We start from the raw sequence: 16,675 nt of genomic DNA on the forward strand, positions 1-16,675 counted from the left end.
TTTATCTGGCAGTCCCCATTTGTGGTTTCATATTGTTGCAGATCAATTGATCAGGATTTCAGTGCTGCTTGCCCAGTGGCACAAAGCGAACCACAGAGTTGGCTGCAAGCACAGCACTTGCGAACTGCTGACCTTCAGTTTTAAAACCAAAAATATTCTTTTGGAAACCGTTACACCAGGTTCCACCCCAGGCTGCCAAGCAAAAACAAGCACTACTAACCTGAAGTAACACCCTGCTCAGTTACACCAAGCAACAACCAGGACTAGTAAACTGAAGTAACACCCTGTTCTGAGTCACCCAGCACTACTAACCTAACATGACATAGTGTGCAGGGGCTTGCCTCTTCCTTACTCCCTGACTGGATCAGCTCATTCACCAATCCCGGACACAAGCCACCGTGAGGAATACGCTGGATGCAGCCATCACAATCCCAGACCCGGAATACCAAGTGGTGAGAAACCGTTCCAGCTCTACAGTGTAACACATGGCTAGAACCCCGGGGTTCTTGCAAATGTGAAACAAAACAAAATAAAACAAAAACAATATATAAAAACTCTCGCTGCAGTGGAGGCTCCTGTCCCGCAGGGCTGGGCCCGGCTCCCTGCTCTGGGTATTGCCACCTGGCACACAGGGTTGCAGCACGGCTCACTCAAATTTGGCCTGGTTGCCCCATCACACGACAGGAGCAGCCACTGCAGGGTGAGTGCAGGATGGGCTTACTTTGCAATCCCCCCTCCAAGCCTTTCACCTTCCCCCGCCCAAGGCAGACCCAACCCCCCACATAAATAAAATTAATCATATGAAATTTCCAACAAATAAAATGAAAAGTTATACAAAATAAAAGCATTTCACTGTGCTCTACCCATGGGCCAAGCTGAAACTCTCAGCCAAACACCCGAGAGAGGTCTGAATCACAGCCCACGTCCAGAAAACCTGCTCCAAGGCTCTTTGCTGCTGCCTTCCAGCACAGAACCAAGCAGAAATGAAAGTACGGTGTGTGACATAGCCAAGTGCCCTGGCAGGCCGCGAGGCAGCCAGGGTCACAGCCCAGCACCAAGCCCTGGGAAGTGACACTGGGAACAGAGACGGAGCTCGGGTCTGCAGACCAGAGCTCTGCTGCTTAGCCAGGCTTCAAAGAGCCAGGATGGGGGTGGGCAGAACTTGGTGCGAGTCTGCAGAGCTCCAGGCCTGCAGTTCTTCGGGGTGTAGTAACCGTGGGCTGTAGCACACATGTCGAGGGATGAGGGGAAAAAATAAACAGACAGACAAAAGAATGAGGATGCTCTGCCAATTCCAATTGTGCAGCTTTTATTTTAAATGCTTATCAAGCTGAGAGAGAGCAGAGTTCTTGGAAAACAAGGTTTCCTTTCTTCCAATGCCAGCGTCAAACACCCTCAAGGACGGGTACAGCACGGGCAGAGCCCTGCAGTCCCGCCCGCCTGGGAAAGGAGCAACCCTAGCAGTTCTGGTAAAAAGATCTCTGGGATTTTTGATTAATCTCCAATCTGGCTGGGTTCGAATTATGGCCAATTACCCACCAACACTTCTTGCTAATAAAATAAATTTTTACAAGCCCTAATTACTGCTTTCGCTGAACTGCTCTACAGGAAACTGAGGACTGCAGATCTCCAGACAGCAGCAGACAGTAATGCTAGGCACCCATGAGTACACCAGGCAAGTGACTCAGATGAGACAGGCTGCCAGGGAAAGAGGCCCTACTGCCCTGGCGAGAGTTTGAGGGACACCAGTTCCTGAACTGAGGTCCTGGATTAGCATCATGCATAATGTTTTCTGTGGTCTCTCTGAGTTCCACAGGCCTTGGTTACAGCACCAGCTGCCGGTGGCATCCAGGAAACCAGAGTGCTGGCCCCCACCTCTCCGCGGGGCGTTTGGAGACTCTGGCCAGCAGGGACATTCCGTCTTGGAAATGGTTGCACAGGAGTGGCCTCAATAACGAGCAGCAGCCAGCAGTAACTCTCAGGCTCTGCCTACACTGCCACTCATCCCAGAACACTGAGTACAGACTGGGCGATGGATTCGCTCTCGGTCAGGCCACCCTGCACTTTGGGTGTTGGGTGGGGGAATGCAACTGCTCAGCTCAACTCTGACCTTCGGCTCTTTCCATTAGGGATACAGCTCAATGAAGGCACAGAATTAGATGCCAAAAAAGCACATACAGAGAATTTATTGGAACATATGAAGTTGACATTAGGGTAACTGGGCTACCAAACCCAGCTCCCAGGTAGATGTCGGTCACCGATCAGTTACACACACATACATCTGCTCTCCAATGCACCTTGGAATGATCATTGAGAAGGAGCCATCAGGTGACTACAACCCACAGGCAGACCCTGCTGGTGTGGATGTTCCACAACGCACCAAGAAAGGGAAAACTGCTGCTTTCTGTACAGCGCAAGCTAACTTTGGTACAGGGAACACCCTCAGTGGCAAGAACACAGCAGCAAAACCACTGGACCACAGCACACTCCCAACCCACACATTCTTGGTCCGCTGGAGTCTTTCAAGTCAGTGCTGCCATGCAGGTATCCAGGCTCGGCTGGGGAAAATGCAGCTCCACTAGATTGATTAATTTTTATTTCTTAACCAGGATTACTTTAATTTTCAAGGCCTAATGGACTCCAGCTGTGACAGGAGGCAAAGCTGCAGTAGTAGAAAGGCAGACTGTGTGGCAAGCTTGAACAACACTCAAAACACACACAAAGACCTATAAAAAGGATGCACTACAGCGGGATATTTTTGGTCTTGACAATACTTCACTAAAAATACAACTTTGCTGATACATCACTGCAGAAATATTCTCAGGGTCCATTCAGGAATGGTTTAAAGCATTTATTTTTGTTTCCTTTTGCAATGGTCAGAGAGGAGGGAGAAAATAGAAACTCATTGATAAGAGGAAACGAGAGAGACATGAAAAATTGAAAACTACCTAAAAGCTCATGGAGAGGTTTATTTTATTAGTTCTTAATAAATATCTTGCAGATTTCCTCAGGAAATACACCAGATCACATGTAAAATAGTTTGATACTGATGTCAACTGCATCAACATATGAAATCTATTAGGGTGAAGCCACAGCAGGGTGATCAGCCTGCTGAAAAACTGCACGGCACTGAGGCAAGGGGGAGTGGGGGGGAATCTCACGGCCCTTCCAAATTCTTCGAGAGGTAAAAAAGTCAGCCAAGACGCAGAGAGAGAGAAAAAAAGATCCCACATCCTGCTTTGTGCTGCCAGCAATGTGAAGTGCCCAGAGATTAATTCTATGTCTGGCCTGGAAATGTGACTTTAAAGCGGGGAGGGGGGAGAGGGGGGGGAAGAGGGAGAGAAAAGGCCAGGCTAACAGGGCCTGGCACTGTGCCACTAACCCCCTCCCAAGCCATGTTTCAACGTAGACAGCAGTAAACCCCAACAGACAGCAGCTCCTCGCACTGCCAGGGCCTCGCACCAGCTGCAGTGCGTCTAGCTCTCTGTGTGCAGCCCCAAGTGCAGATGGGCTGAGAGCATCACTTCCGCTTTGCCTACTTTTAAAGACACAAGCACATGTGGCAGAATTCTTCCCCTCTCTGACATGGACCTTGCACATTTCGGGCCCCAGAGAAGGGTGAGGCCTGCTCCCAGCACCAACTGCGAGGTCTCATCAGCCCTTGGCTCCCTAGGACTCGCTCTGAAGGGTTTATGCTGTTCCCAATGTACATTTGGCAGCAGGGGCCTCCTTTCTGCGTCGGTGCCATTATCTGGAGAGCAGGCTTTGCTTACGCAAGCCTCCCTGTCTCCATTCTGGCTCAGGCAGAGACGCACCAGGAGTCCGCAGAGAGGCAAACGCCGGGAGAGCATGCTGGGGAGTTCAGCACACTGAGCTCCCAGTAGGTATCCGAGTAAGGTTAAAACAAAACCTGACCGCATAGCCACAACTACCAGGTGTGTGAGAACAGCCAGCAAACTGCATTTCTCTCACTGGTTTGCATGTCCACAGTTTCCCTCTGGCTGTTGTGTTGCCATCCAACATGGCGATAATCGCTGCTTTCCCAACCCGTACACAGCATGGCCCTTTGTACAAAGGCTGTGGAAACCTGCTGACCCAATCCAAAACTCAGGAAGAATAATAAGATCGGCAACACAAGGATGAAGGGCATGGCAGGAGCTGCAGAAGGCTAGAGTGGGGTCAGAGCTCTGGGCTGAGCCAGAAGCTCCCATGAGGGCTGTTCTAGCCACAGCATTACCATTTGGAGAAAGTCTCTTATCTCCTTTCCATGGCACTTCCTGGCTTTCCCTAGGTCATGGTAACCACAACCTCCGGGAACCATGGAGTGTTTAACACAACTCTGCAATCAGTGTAGACAGAGAATGTCGTGTTTAACACTGTGTCAGCAGGCTCAGGTGAAACTCTGCTTGGTTTATAGAGGTTTACTCATGATCAACTAACAGCATTAAACACAACTTGTCCCAGTCTACACTGACTGCAAAGCTGGATTTAACATCATGTTAGCGAACATGATTCCTCAACGTTTTCTTGTGAAGAGAAGCCCACAGAATCATCACAGGCAGATCCAATACTGCCCTGCCACAGGACCAATGCAACAACACACATGGGCCCAGAGAGCCTCCTCACAAATGTGATGGAAGTAGGGGAGAGAACAGGGTAGGCAAGAGTCTCCTTGTTGACCTGAGCTTGCTTAAGGAGCACCTTTCATTCTCAGACACGTGGCTTCCTGAAATATATGGGTGGAAATATTCTGGCTGTGCTCACTTTCCTCCCTTGATCCCAGGCAGGACAAAGGCACTTTATACATCCCCGCCAACACAGCCCTCAGAGCACCTCCACACTCTGCCAATGCTAGCTCCCTTCAAGAACCTGGCATCTAGTTACCATGGGAATTGGTGCCTTACAAATGCAAGAAGAGATGGGACAGAACTAAGTGGGATTTGGTTCTTAAAGAAGGTGATGGGAGGTGAGCTGACAATGTCCGCTAGCCCACAGGGGACTGGGAAAGGCTACACTCACAGAGCTGGGATGCTGTTCTTGAGCCTGTGCAGGGCATGGTGACGCAGGGCAGGGGGCTGGCAGGCCTTACAGAGCAGCTTGGCAAACGTCATCAAGATCATTACCACATCGTAACGAGCCTAAGTATACAATGTTCTCTAACACGGAATTAAATAAAAACATAGTAATTATCTCGCTGCTCCACAGAAACAGGAGGAAATCATAGGTGCAACACCCAGTGGAGATATATTTAGACTATGAAACATCTCCTTAAAAGTGAGAGGATTTCCTGTCAGGGTGCAAATAAGTCCTGCATCACCTCCAGTCCTCACTCTCCCAGCACAAGCACTCCCCTTTCTCCACACACCCACACAAAGATGAAGCACCACATAACAGCTGTACTGATCACCACTCTCTTGTCTCATAGTGCTAGGAGTGAGGGATGCAGTGTCTGTCAGAGCTCAGGTTTCAGAGTAACAGCCGTGTTAGTCTGTATTCGCAAAAAGAAAAGGAGTACTTGTGGCACCTTAGAGACTAACCAATTTATTTGAGCATAAGCTTTCGTGAGCTACAGCCCACTGAATGCATCCGATGAAGTGAGCTGTAGGTCACGAAAGCTTATGCTCAAAAAGTTTGTTAGTTTCTAAGGTGCCACAAGTACTCCTTTTCTTTTTGTCAGAGCTCCAAATTTCCTGCCTTCAGTTTCATTTTACACAGCACATGCCCCTCACAGGGTCTCTCTGAAATGCCCATGGTTCCGTCAGCTCCAGAAAATACATCACGGGGGAGGCATGTCCCACAGCCAGTCTGGGCTCAGTGTCACACTACAGCAGAAAAGCTCTCTAAACAGACTCGAAGTGCCATGGGATCTGTCCTAACCTGCACACTCAGGCAGCGGAACCTGGGCTGCAAAGCAGAGTCTAGCTTTGTGATTACAAATTATTTCTCTCTGCTCACTGCCCTGAAATGAGATCTAGGTCTCGCCCTCTCTCCTGAGCAAGGGCTTGGAGAGCAGACAGTGGGGAAGTGCTTACATCACAGGCAGGCCTGACAGAAGCCCCCGAAGAGTTCACCTAATAAGACTGCCCAACAGGGACTTTTGCTGCACAGCCCCAGCTGGAGGGGAGGCCTGGAGAATCTTACACAAAGGCAGGCACTTGGCAAACACTGGAAACCTCTTCCTTCCCTTCACAAAGTCCTGCTCCATGCGCTGCTTCTGAAGCCAAAGTCTAGATTTCAGAAACCTGAACTGCAAATGGAAATTCCCTGCAGCATGCTGATTACTGCATCTCCTGCTGGCACTGGTGGCAAGGGGAAAAGTCACATGACGTTCTGGACATTTTGCACTGTGCAGTCTTGCATCAGAAGGTGGAAGTCAGAAGCCATGAGAATAATTCCAATTACCGTAAATAAATCCCCAGATATGTGACAATCTGCCTTTTAAACAGGAAATTGAGGGGAATAAGCAAAGGAAGACTTCAGTCTAAATATTGCTGCCACCAGCCAAAAGAGCTCAGGAAGCATGTTAGGACCACTGCAGCTTACCTGAACTTTACTGATGCGTCTTGTGGCTGACCTACAGATTTCCCTCCCTGAAAGGAGCTCCCGGCGTCCTGTCAAACCCCACCCTCACAGCTACCTGAGAGAGCAAACCCTAACTGTCTGCCAGTGCTTCCAGCCACGTCTGCATCCCTCTGTAGTCCAGCCCCACACTTTCAGTGTCAGCAGGTTTCATCGACGTTTCCTTCTCACATCTCTGCCAATGCACCTCCATGCTGACCTGCAGCACTCGCTGTTATGCCAGAGCTAGGCTTTTCCTGAGCAGAAGGGGCCAGGCACACAGCCCATGGAAGTGGCAGGGGGTGCTGTGGGTGCATATTTTCTCCTCAAGTGAACAGCACAGACACTAAGCAGATGTGTACAAAGGCCAAGGCACTGCTCAGATTGTAAATTCATTGGGGCAAGGACCCTCTTCCTGTACAGTGATTAGCACACTAGGGTCCTGGGTCCATGGCTGTGGCTGCTAGGTGCTGCTACTGTCCTCAATATTAGGTTGAGGATAAAACGTAACCCCACCTGCAAGCAGCAATCCCCAGGTTCCCTTCAGTGCATACTCTTCCCAACCCAATCTCCACAGTGAGCTGAGCACAGCCTTAGGTAGGGCGAGCAGTCCAAAATAGTCTGTGAACTTTTGATGCAGCAGGGAGGGGGGAGTGTTGACCTGGGAATGTGGCAGGGGAGTTTCATTGGGGATGGGATACCTGAGCGCCTGTAACCTGAGCCAGGAGAGGGAGAGGGGAGGTAACACCTCTGCCCAGGAAACTGGACAAAGGCTGCAGGAGGGAGCCTGCTGGTGGGGGTTTGTTTTCAGTTTTGGGCTGGGTGGTGGAACACAGGGAGCCGCAAAGCTGGAGTCTAAGCTCCCTGCTCCCCAGAAGAACTTGACAGAGGGGTCCTGGTTGTACCCACAAGCTCTGTTTTAGACTGTGTTCCTATTGTCCAATAAACCTTCTGTTTTACTGGCTGGCTGAGAGTCACAGTGAATCCCAGGAAGAGGGGTGCAGGGCCCAGACTCCCCCACACTCTGTGACAGAACTCTCTGCAATACGCCCCCTTTCTCCTTTGGGCTAGGTCACAAGTCTGAGACGTTCCTGCCCCAGGCTCTGGGTTTGCAGTTCCTGATCCAAGCACAGGGAGAAGAGGGGTCAAAGGAGAAGGGGAAATTTAATGACTCTCTTCCCCAAAGCAAAGCTCTGGGAGAGTCATTTCGGGCCCCCACACACACACATACTAAGGACAGTAACACCCAGTCAGCCTTAAAGGGAAACAGCACCGACCTGCTCTAGAGGCATGTAAACCCTACCATGTCGGGAGACCCAGTTATAACATGGGCAAAACATGCAGTTGAGATGTGTCCAAGCTGGACTTCCAGACTGTGCACAGAACCCATTCCTCACCAAGCCTGGACTGCCTGGCAGAATCTCTCCTCTGATTTTCCTCTTGCTCCAGGTACTCAACTATGGAAAACACGAGAACTGGCCAGCTGAGCTTTACCACAGAGATGGAGAATTAGGAGACAGGGCTGAGCTCCACTTCCCAGCCAGGGCGATCACACCGCTGCTTCTGCTAACTGGAGTCTGAGGTTTCATTAAGCCTCGTTTTAAACCTAATTTTAAAATGCCACCAAACCAAGGCTGCTGTCCACAGCAGTGTTTTATTTTTAAACTAGCTCGAATGCACTGGACCTCTTTGGGCTCAGCTCCCAGCACCTTCTGTGTGCTCCAATACTCATGATGTGGTTAGACCCTCACGAAAAGCCATTGAGATGCGGCTGCGCTAGATGAGCAGTAAGTATTTCCGGCTAAGCCTTTTTTCCGATGCTGCAGTTAGCTCGTCAAACAAAGCCTGATCCCTAGCGGGAAACCAAGCGAGCGCTGAAGAGACACTCGGAGACGGGCCCAGCTCTGCTGCCAACGGTAGACACTGCTCGCCTTTCCGACATCTCAAAGGCTATTTTAAGGGTTCACAAGTCTAGCTCGCAAGCCAGAACATTTGCGGTCACTAAAGCGAAGCACGCAATGCACTCAGCACAGAGCCGCACACAGGAGCAGGATGACAGGGGAGCTGTCTGTTCGGGAACAGAGTAAGTACACAATGAATTCAGTTGAGAATTACATGAGTGATGCCGCCTTCTCCAGCTGTGCACAGATGCTGAACATGCACCTGGTGAAGAAGGGGGAGGGTCTCACACACACCTGGGGGCACAGATACTTTGCACTACCAAAAAGACTCCTTTATCAGGTTAAGTCTTGCAGTGGACCTGGCAGGAACTGGTGCAGAGAAGGTCTACGCACCAGACAGTTCTGCTGAGCGCTAGCTTGCTCCTTTACCGGACGCACACCTTTCCGCACGTCACAGCAGTGGCTAGAGGATGTGCAATGACGGTTCTCCATGCTGCTCCAGAGGCCCCCAGAGCACAGTTCCATGCGTACAGGGGTGGGGACTCTCCTCAGCTTGCACTCCCAACCCCGTGCAGCACTGCCGCACCAGTCCCATATGGTTCCAGAGGCCCTATTTATGGGGGGGGGGGGAGGAGGAGGACCTCTGGAACCATATGGGACAGCGGGCCCAGGGTTTGGCCCATGCCAGCCAAGCCCTAGCCACAAACCAGTGTGATTCTACATTAAAGACTGATTTCCTATAAGCTGCCCTAATGAACCTTTTCCCATGCTCCAAAGCCACCTCGGTGGTATGACTGCCATCCAAACAGCAAGACCCCTACTTAATGGTCAGCAGGTCACACAGGTTCGTCACCACACTCCACTGACATTTCTTCTGATTGAAGACGGGCCTGTCTCCCTGATCACGAGCCCAGCCAGCAGTACCCAGCCCTGGCTCTGCACTCCATTCCCCACATAAGCTGGGGATGCACATGTGGCAATTCCCTCCCTTTCAGTCCGAGTTCCTCACAAACTCGAAAGAACAAATGCAACAGGACTGTGAGTGCCAGAAGGCATCCAGGTGCTGCAGCCTGATGCCTCACACCCAGAGCCAGGCAAATTTGCTGGGATTTCCGGGAAGTGTCTCTAGGGTGCCCTCTGCTGAGCCCCCAGGTTGGTGTGCGTTTGTGTGGAATGTAGACCCATCAGGGGAGAGGGGAAGTTATTCCGGTGGTGGCCTATGAATAACATCCAGTGATTTATAGGAAGTATAATCCAATAATACAGTAAAATAAAACAGTGTGTCTGAGATGGGTTTGATTCCAGGAATTATAAAACAAATTATTAAAGAGAGAGAGAAAGAAAAAAGCCCCAGAGAGGCCAGATTGGAGTAAATTGGGCACAGATGGGCTGGGAAGGGGTTTCTCTCCCACCAATATGCCCCTGCTGCAAGCACGGCTTCAATTAGCCCTTTCAGAAACCAGAGTTTTATTTCCCCAAATTACAGAATTAAAAAAAATTAGAATTCTTGGAGTGTCTGTGGTTTGGATAAAGGGATCCAAACTTCCTTGCAAGTCATATGTGCAGATGGCTACCAAACTGTTAAATATGGCCACCCCAAAAAGGTCCCTGCCTTTCTCTGGGAGCCCAGGATGGCCTCAAAGGTATCAGCAGCCACTGACAGCTCACACTAGACAGGGACAGCAACTGCACAAGCTGCAGCCTCAGACACACCTAGCGCCCATCCCTTCGTCCAGTTCTCTTCTTCCCATTCCAGTCCAGGTTCTGCCATAGCACTACATGGCTCTGATATGAGGCAGCAGCTGGGACCAATAGACCCTTCCTAACACCTCTTCCATGTGGGTGGCTGAGAGGCTAGATCACTTGTTAATGGGTGCTCCATCAGGAGAAAAGACCCTGAGTGGGATTCTTGGCTCCATCTGGAGTCAAGTGAGAGTCTGTTAATGAAAGCAATAGAACCAGTCCCAGTTTCACAGGGACAGGTAGCCTGACACCAGCCCCGCTGCCCCTTTGCTAGCATCAGTCCAGCTCCCTCAGTATGAACAGCAATGGGAGCCCTAATAGGGAGGAGCCGCCACACAGTCTAACCTTACTGAGAGCAGGTCTAATTGATACACAGCGGCAGCAGCTGGTAGGGAAGTTCTGAAAAGATTTTCTAGTACAGACTGGGGTCTTGAAGGCCTGGAAATCAACAGGAGCAAAGGGAAGGCTCATGAGCCAACTAACACTACGGGCAGCAGGTCTATTCCACATCAGGAGCCCCAGGGCAGTGCAGGGAGCGTATGAATGAACCCTCTCTGCCCTAGAGAGAGCATAACTCCTGCTCTAAGCAGAGACCAGACAGACTGCACCCTGACAGAGACCACACATGCAGGCATGCGTGTGGGACAGCATTGCCATGCTCTCCCCACTGACACGCTGCCCAGCAGTGCAGAGGCTGTTGGGGAAGGCCGCTGAATGGAATCACTCGTGATTTACCACTCCTTTCAGTGACTGTGCTGATGATAATTAGGCAAAGGTTTTAAGGCCTTTCAGCCTCCTCCATACACACAGATGCCGATCACCACAACACCCCCTCTTGTCGCTGTCCGTGCAAGTGCAACACACCGAAGGTGACTCATACGCTGGGAAATGGAAACATGCATCTTCCCACCAGCCATCACTGCAGTAAGCTCCACTCAGCCCTCTGCCCACAGCAGCCCACACACCAGGGCGTGGAGCCAATGCCTCAGCTATGCACTGGGCACTTGGCAACAATGCAGCAAATGCTCTTGCATACATTTAAAACTCCAAGCCCTTTGCTTCTCCTCAGCATCCAGCTCTTTGTACCGCTCAGTACCATGAAATCTGATTCAAACTCACAGGGGACTTTGCCAGCATTCAACATCTGCACACCCCGGAAATGTCCGGGATGTTCGGGCTGGCAACAAGCTCACTTTGACAATAGTATTTCTACCCCACGAATGTGATCAGCAGCATCCTAGGGTCTCAAACACGAGAGCCGAGCACAAGACCCCCAACAAACCCTTCACCAGTGCTGAGTGTCAGGTGGGAACTGCAGTATCCTCCAATTCACAGGCATCTCATGAACACAGTCACTGGTTCCAGGCACTCATTACTGAACCCCAAGCAGGAAAGGGGTTGCTCCCTACAGAGACCTGAAGCTGGGTGCAGCAGGCACCTACTCACTTAGGAGAGAGGGATACTTAAGAACATTTGGGCTTATTTCACACACAAAGAGAAGAGAGAGCCTCAGCGCCCTCCCCCTTGCCTGCATCCCCTTGGAACTGGGAATGCAGCAGCTAAAGCTGGTTGTCTGAGTGCAGGACTGGGAGTTAAGACATCTGGATTTTAGTCCCAGCTCTGCCTCTGGCTTGCGGCATGACCTTGGCTAGGGCCCTTTCCTACTCTGTGCTCATCCTTGCATCTGTAGCACAGGGATAAGGACAATGACCTGCCTCCCAGGGGGCTGAGAGGAGGCATTTGCTCATGTTTGTAAAGTGCTTTGAAGCTGGGAAAGATAAACACTCTGTCTGGTTAGCTGGCAGAAGGGACAAGGGTGCCTGGCTCATGAGCCCAACCTAAGCAGCAGCACTTGTGACTTCCAAGGAGGCAGTTCCTTCTTAAGACAGGAAGATGCCTGTGAAGCAGGCTGGGATGCAGACGGAAAGAGAGAGTTTCCTATTTCTCCATCACACCAATTCACCCAGTCAGCTGATCTCGTCCCCCAATCACTTAGTCTGGCATTACAAGGAGCCAGCTGTTTGCAGAGGAAAAGCTGAAATCACGAGCTTTTTGGGGCAGGGATCGTGTCTCATTGTGTTTGTAAGAACCCAACACTCTGGCCACAACTGCAGTGCACTATGCAAGCAGGAGAAGCCTCGCCCCCTTCCAAATCTAAACATCCAGCAGCTGGTGCTTTAAACGCCAGGCTCTTCCTGCCCTGGGAGTGCAAGTCCAACCCCACTGTCATTCCGTACAGCTGCAAACAAACAGGCAACTGGGGAAGACCTAGCCACCTAGCCAACTCAGAAATCTCTGCAGAGTGCTTGAGGAAAGGGCACTCAACCCTGGGGCCCACTCTCAGGCTCAGGGAGAACACTGGGTTTGGGGACAGCCACTTGTTCAATAGACTCAAGGCTATAAAGGTAGAGGAGCCAACACACCTTGCCCAAGAGTGAATGGAGGAGGCGCAAGGAGAGAAGCAAGGATACCCTATCTGGAAATACCTGCTTTGTTTCCCAGCTGGCTCTGTCCAGGGTGAGCCGCCTTTCCTGGCCCTTCAGTTACCGCCTCCAATAGCTACCTACAAACAGGCTCAGCAATGAGCTCGGCAGCCACTGGACTAGGCATGCTCCCTCAGAGCTGTCCCTTTAATGCCACAGACGGTGCCTCTGGAGAGCAGCTGCCTTCAGGCCTGCCTCTAAGCGCTAGTGTAAGGCTCCAAGTGGGGCCAGAGACAGGTGCTGGGAAAGGATGTCAGGAAATCACTCAGCATTCATTCAGTTCTTGGGGACAGGCTCTAAGTGAGGTGTAACGGATCAGCATCCTCCTCCTCCACAACACACTTATGCCTGACTCCAGGAAGACACTCGTAAGCTTTTCCCCACTCAGAACAGAGCAGTGCTTTCCGGGGAGAAGCCCTGGGATGCTGGCCTCAGGGCCCTTTCTACTGCCTTCCATAGAGCAGGCATTCAAAGGCAGCTCTGCCTCCCTGAAGGCTGCTCGTTCAGTACCTCTCCCCTGCTCTTCTTCATCAACATAGATTTAATCACTCGCCACACAGAAGAGGGCAAAACTTCCCAGCCACCCTCCTTGACAATGCTTGGTACCTTTGGGCTGGGAGTTGTACACCGCAAACATGTTGATAGCCATGAGCTGCAGCATACGGGTGCTTCCGATGGGAGGGGGGCTGTGCTTCAGCAGCACCTGGAACTCCCTCAGGACCTCCTCTGTCACGGAAGGGAACGTTTCCATCCTGCAGACAGAAAGAGAGCAACAGGAATGCTTGCACCAAGGCCTCGGGGCACAGGGAGACAGCAGCACAACCCATCCGTTTCAGGAGGGGACAGAGGGAGACCCTCACAGCTCTTGCATGTCTGGGATAGCCACCCCACCCACCAGCTGCAGGGGAGCAGCAGCCCATGGAGTGCTGGAGCTGGCAGACAGAATGGAGAAGTCAGCCTGACCCACACCCATGGATTCGGGGGCAACTGACTTTGTAAATATCATCTGTTTGAGAGAGCCACTTCCTGTAGAGGAAAGTGCTCCCAGTGCGCGGGCTCTGTCACGCTGGCCCCAGCCCCCTGGTCATATGGTGGGCAGTCAGGGTCCTCCACATTACCCAGCACCGGAACACTGGCAGTGTGTCTCATCTGTGAGAGCCCCAGCTTGGCCACGGGAGAGGGATGTGGGGTCCCCTGCAGATTAACAGTCTCATTTAGATGCTGGTAGTCACTGTACGAAAACCAGTGTCAAAACCACAGCTGTTTCCTGAAACATACACAGCTACTATCACTCATCAAGAGGGACCAGCCACCAGATGCAATGCCACAGCTTTGAGCAAGGCGTCCTTTCAACACCAAAGGCCTTAGCAGTTACAGGCACCTTCATCCAAGGAAACCTGACACATGTATGCTGCTCTTCATTTAGTATCACTCTTTATATAGCCCCAAAAGGGTGCTAGCTGTTTTACAGCCCTGAGTAAGACAGACCCCTGCCTCCAAAGGATTCACAAACTAATGGCAGACAGATACATGGGGCACACACATTCTCCCAGTCTCTGCTCAATCCATCAGCGCTGCCTCTTCTCTGCTTCTGCAGGGGACGTCTACTAGAGGGTATTTCCATAGATTCCGTGACCATCCAGTCTGACCTCCTGCATAACACAGGCCAGGATACTTCCCCACAAGAATTCCTAGGGCAGTTCCTTTAGAAAAACATCCAATCTTGATTTAAAGATTGCCAGTGATGGAGAATCCACCATAACCCTTGGTCAATTGTTCCAGTGGTTAATTACTCTCACCTTTAAAAATTTACACTTTATTTCCATTCTCAATTTCTCTACTTTCAGTTTCCAGCTGTTGGATCAGGTTAGACCAGCGGGTTTCAACCCGCGGGCTGCATATGGCCCAATTAGCACACAGCTGCGGCCCAGCTGTGTGCTAAAAAAAATTCAAAATTTGCCGCTTTGGTCAGGCAGGGAGCAGGGCTGGCTGAGGAGGAGACAACCTATTGCAGACTGCACCTGTAATCCTGCCAGCAGAGAGCTGGTCGTGCCACAGGGCAGGGAACGGGAGAGATGATCTGCGGGTGGGGGCTCTAGGAACTAAGGGTTTGCCCCAGGCTATAGGTGGGGCTCCACTCCTGGCCCCACCAGGGGCTCCACTCCTGGCCCGGTGCTGGGGGTCCTGGCTGCTGCCTGGCCCTGCAGGTCAGAGTCTGGGTCCAGGCTTTTGCCCAGCCCCGTGCCGTGGGGTCTGGGTCCCAGCTCTTGCCTTGCGCTGCAGGGTTCAGGTCTGGGTTCCTGCTCCTGCCCGGCCCTGCGGGGTCCGGGTCTGGGCCCCTGCTCCTGCTCGGCCCCATGCAGCAGGATTTGGGGTCCAGCTGCCTGGACTGCGCCCAGGGCTCCACACCTGGCCCTGCTTTGGGCAGGGGTGCCAGTCATAGGGCACTGTGGGCAGTTTTAGAGTGGAGGGGGGCTGCGGTTCTCAACTTGCACCCCACTTAACACATTGTGGGCCGCATTAACAGGTTGAGAACCACTGGGTTAGACCTTTCTCTGCTAGACCGAAGAGCCCATTAGTAAATATTTGTTCCCGTTGTAGGCATTTATAGACTGTAATCAAATCACCCCTTAACCTTCTTTTTGCTGAACTAAACAGATCGAGCTCCATGAATCTATCACTATACGGCAGGTTTTCTAATCCTTTTAATCAGTCTTATGGCTCTTCTCTGACCCCCTTCCAATTTATCTGCAACTTTCTTGAACTGTGGGCACTGGAACTGGACTCAGGATTCCAGCCGTGGTTGCACCAGTGCCAAACACAGAGGTAAAATAACCTCTCTGCTCCTTGAGATTCCCCTGTTTGTGCTTCCAAAAGCATCGCATTGGCCCTTTTGGCCAAAACTTCACATGGGGAGCTCACATTCACCTAATTATCCACCATGACTCCAAAATCTTATTTAGTCACTGCTTCCCAGAGTCCCCCTTCCTGTAAGTATGGCCGACATTCTTTAGTCCTAGATGTGTACATTTACGTTTAGCCATATTGAAATGCATATTGTTTGCTTGTGCCTAGTTTACCAAGCAATCCCAATCTTATCAGTCACGTGTCCTCTTCATTGTTCACCACTCCCACCATTTTTGTGTCATCTGCAAACTTTCAGTGATGATTTTATCTTTTCATCCTGCTCACTGATAAAAATGTTAAATAGCGTAGGACTAAGAATTGATCCCTGAGGGACTCCAGTAGAAACACACCTGCTCAGTGATGATGATTCTCTGTTTACAATTACATTTTCAGACATTGCAAAAGTCACTTAGCCAGCTTTTAATCCATTTAATATTGGCCAAGTTAATTATATATATTTCTAGTTTTTTTAATCAAAATGTCATATGGTACCAAGCCAAACCCCAGACAGTAGTTTAAGTATATTACATCAACACTATTGCCTTTATCAACCAAACTTGTAATCTCATCAAAAAAAGATATCAAGTTAGTTTGATAGATCCTATTTTCCATAAACCCATGTTCATTTTGTTAATTACATTACCCTCCTTTAATTATTTATTAACTGAATCCTGTATCAACTGCTCCATTATCTTCCCTGGGATCAGTGTTGGGCCGACAGGTCTGTAATGACATGGTCATCCTGTTTACCCTTTTTCAATATTGACATCAGCTTTCTTCTAGTCTCCTGGAACTTCCCCAGTGTTCCAGGACTTACTGAGAATCAACATTAATGGTCCAGTGAGCTCCTCAGCCAGCTCTTTTAAAGATCTTGGATGCACGTTATCTGAACCTGTTGATTTAAAAATGTCTAATTTCACTAGATTCTGTTAACATCCTCCAGAGATACTAGTGGACTGGAGAGAGTGTTACTCCCATCCTTACTGCTGAACTCCCCCAACAAACCCCACACTGTTCCAGCAAGTGGTTCTGTCCTGGTGAAGAGCCAATGCCAGGGCACTGTGCCAGGAAGACCGCCAGATC

General features: G+C 50.6%; 1 protein-coding gene across 4 annotated transcripts in view; it reads right to left on the reverse strand.

Moving 5' to 3' along the window:
• SMG6 (SMG6 nonsense mediated mRNA decay factor) overlaps positions 1-16,675 on the reverse strand; it is a 172,803-nt gene that overhangs the window by 108,848 nt on the left and 47,280 nt on the right. For all 4 annotated transcript variants that reach the window (XR_013348254.1, XM_077836597.1, XM_077836596.1 and 1 more), the window contains exon 10: positions 13,292-13,437. Coding sequence is in view for 3 of the 4 variants with exons in the window: in XM_077836597.1 (XP_077692723.1) it covers positions 13,292-13,437 (146 nt within the window). In the remaining variant the exon portion in view is untranslated. The remainder of the gene's footprint in view (positions 1-13,291; positions 13,438-16,675) is intronic.

Source organism: Eretmochelys imbricata, chromosome 17, assembly GCF_965152235.1.
Source record: "Eretmochelys imbricata isolate rEreImb1 chromosome 17, rEreImb1.hap1, whole genome shotgun sequence".
Lineage (NCBI taxonomy): Eukaryota > Metazoa > Chordata > Testudines > Cheloniidae > Eretmochelys > Eretmochelys imbricata.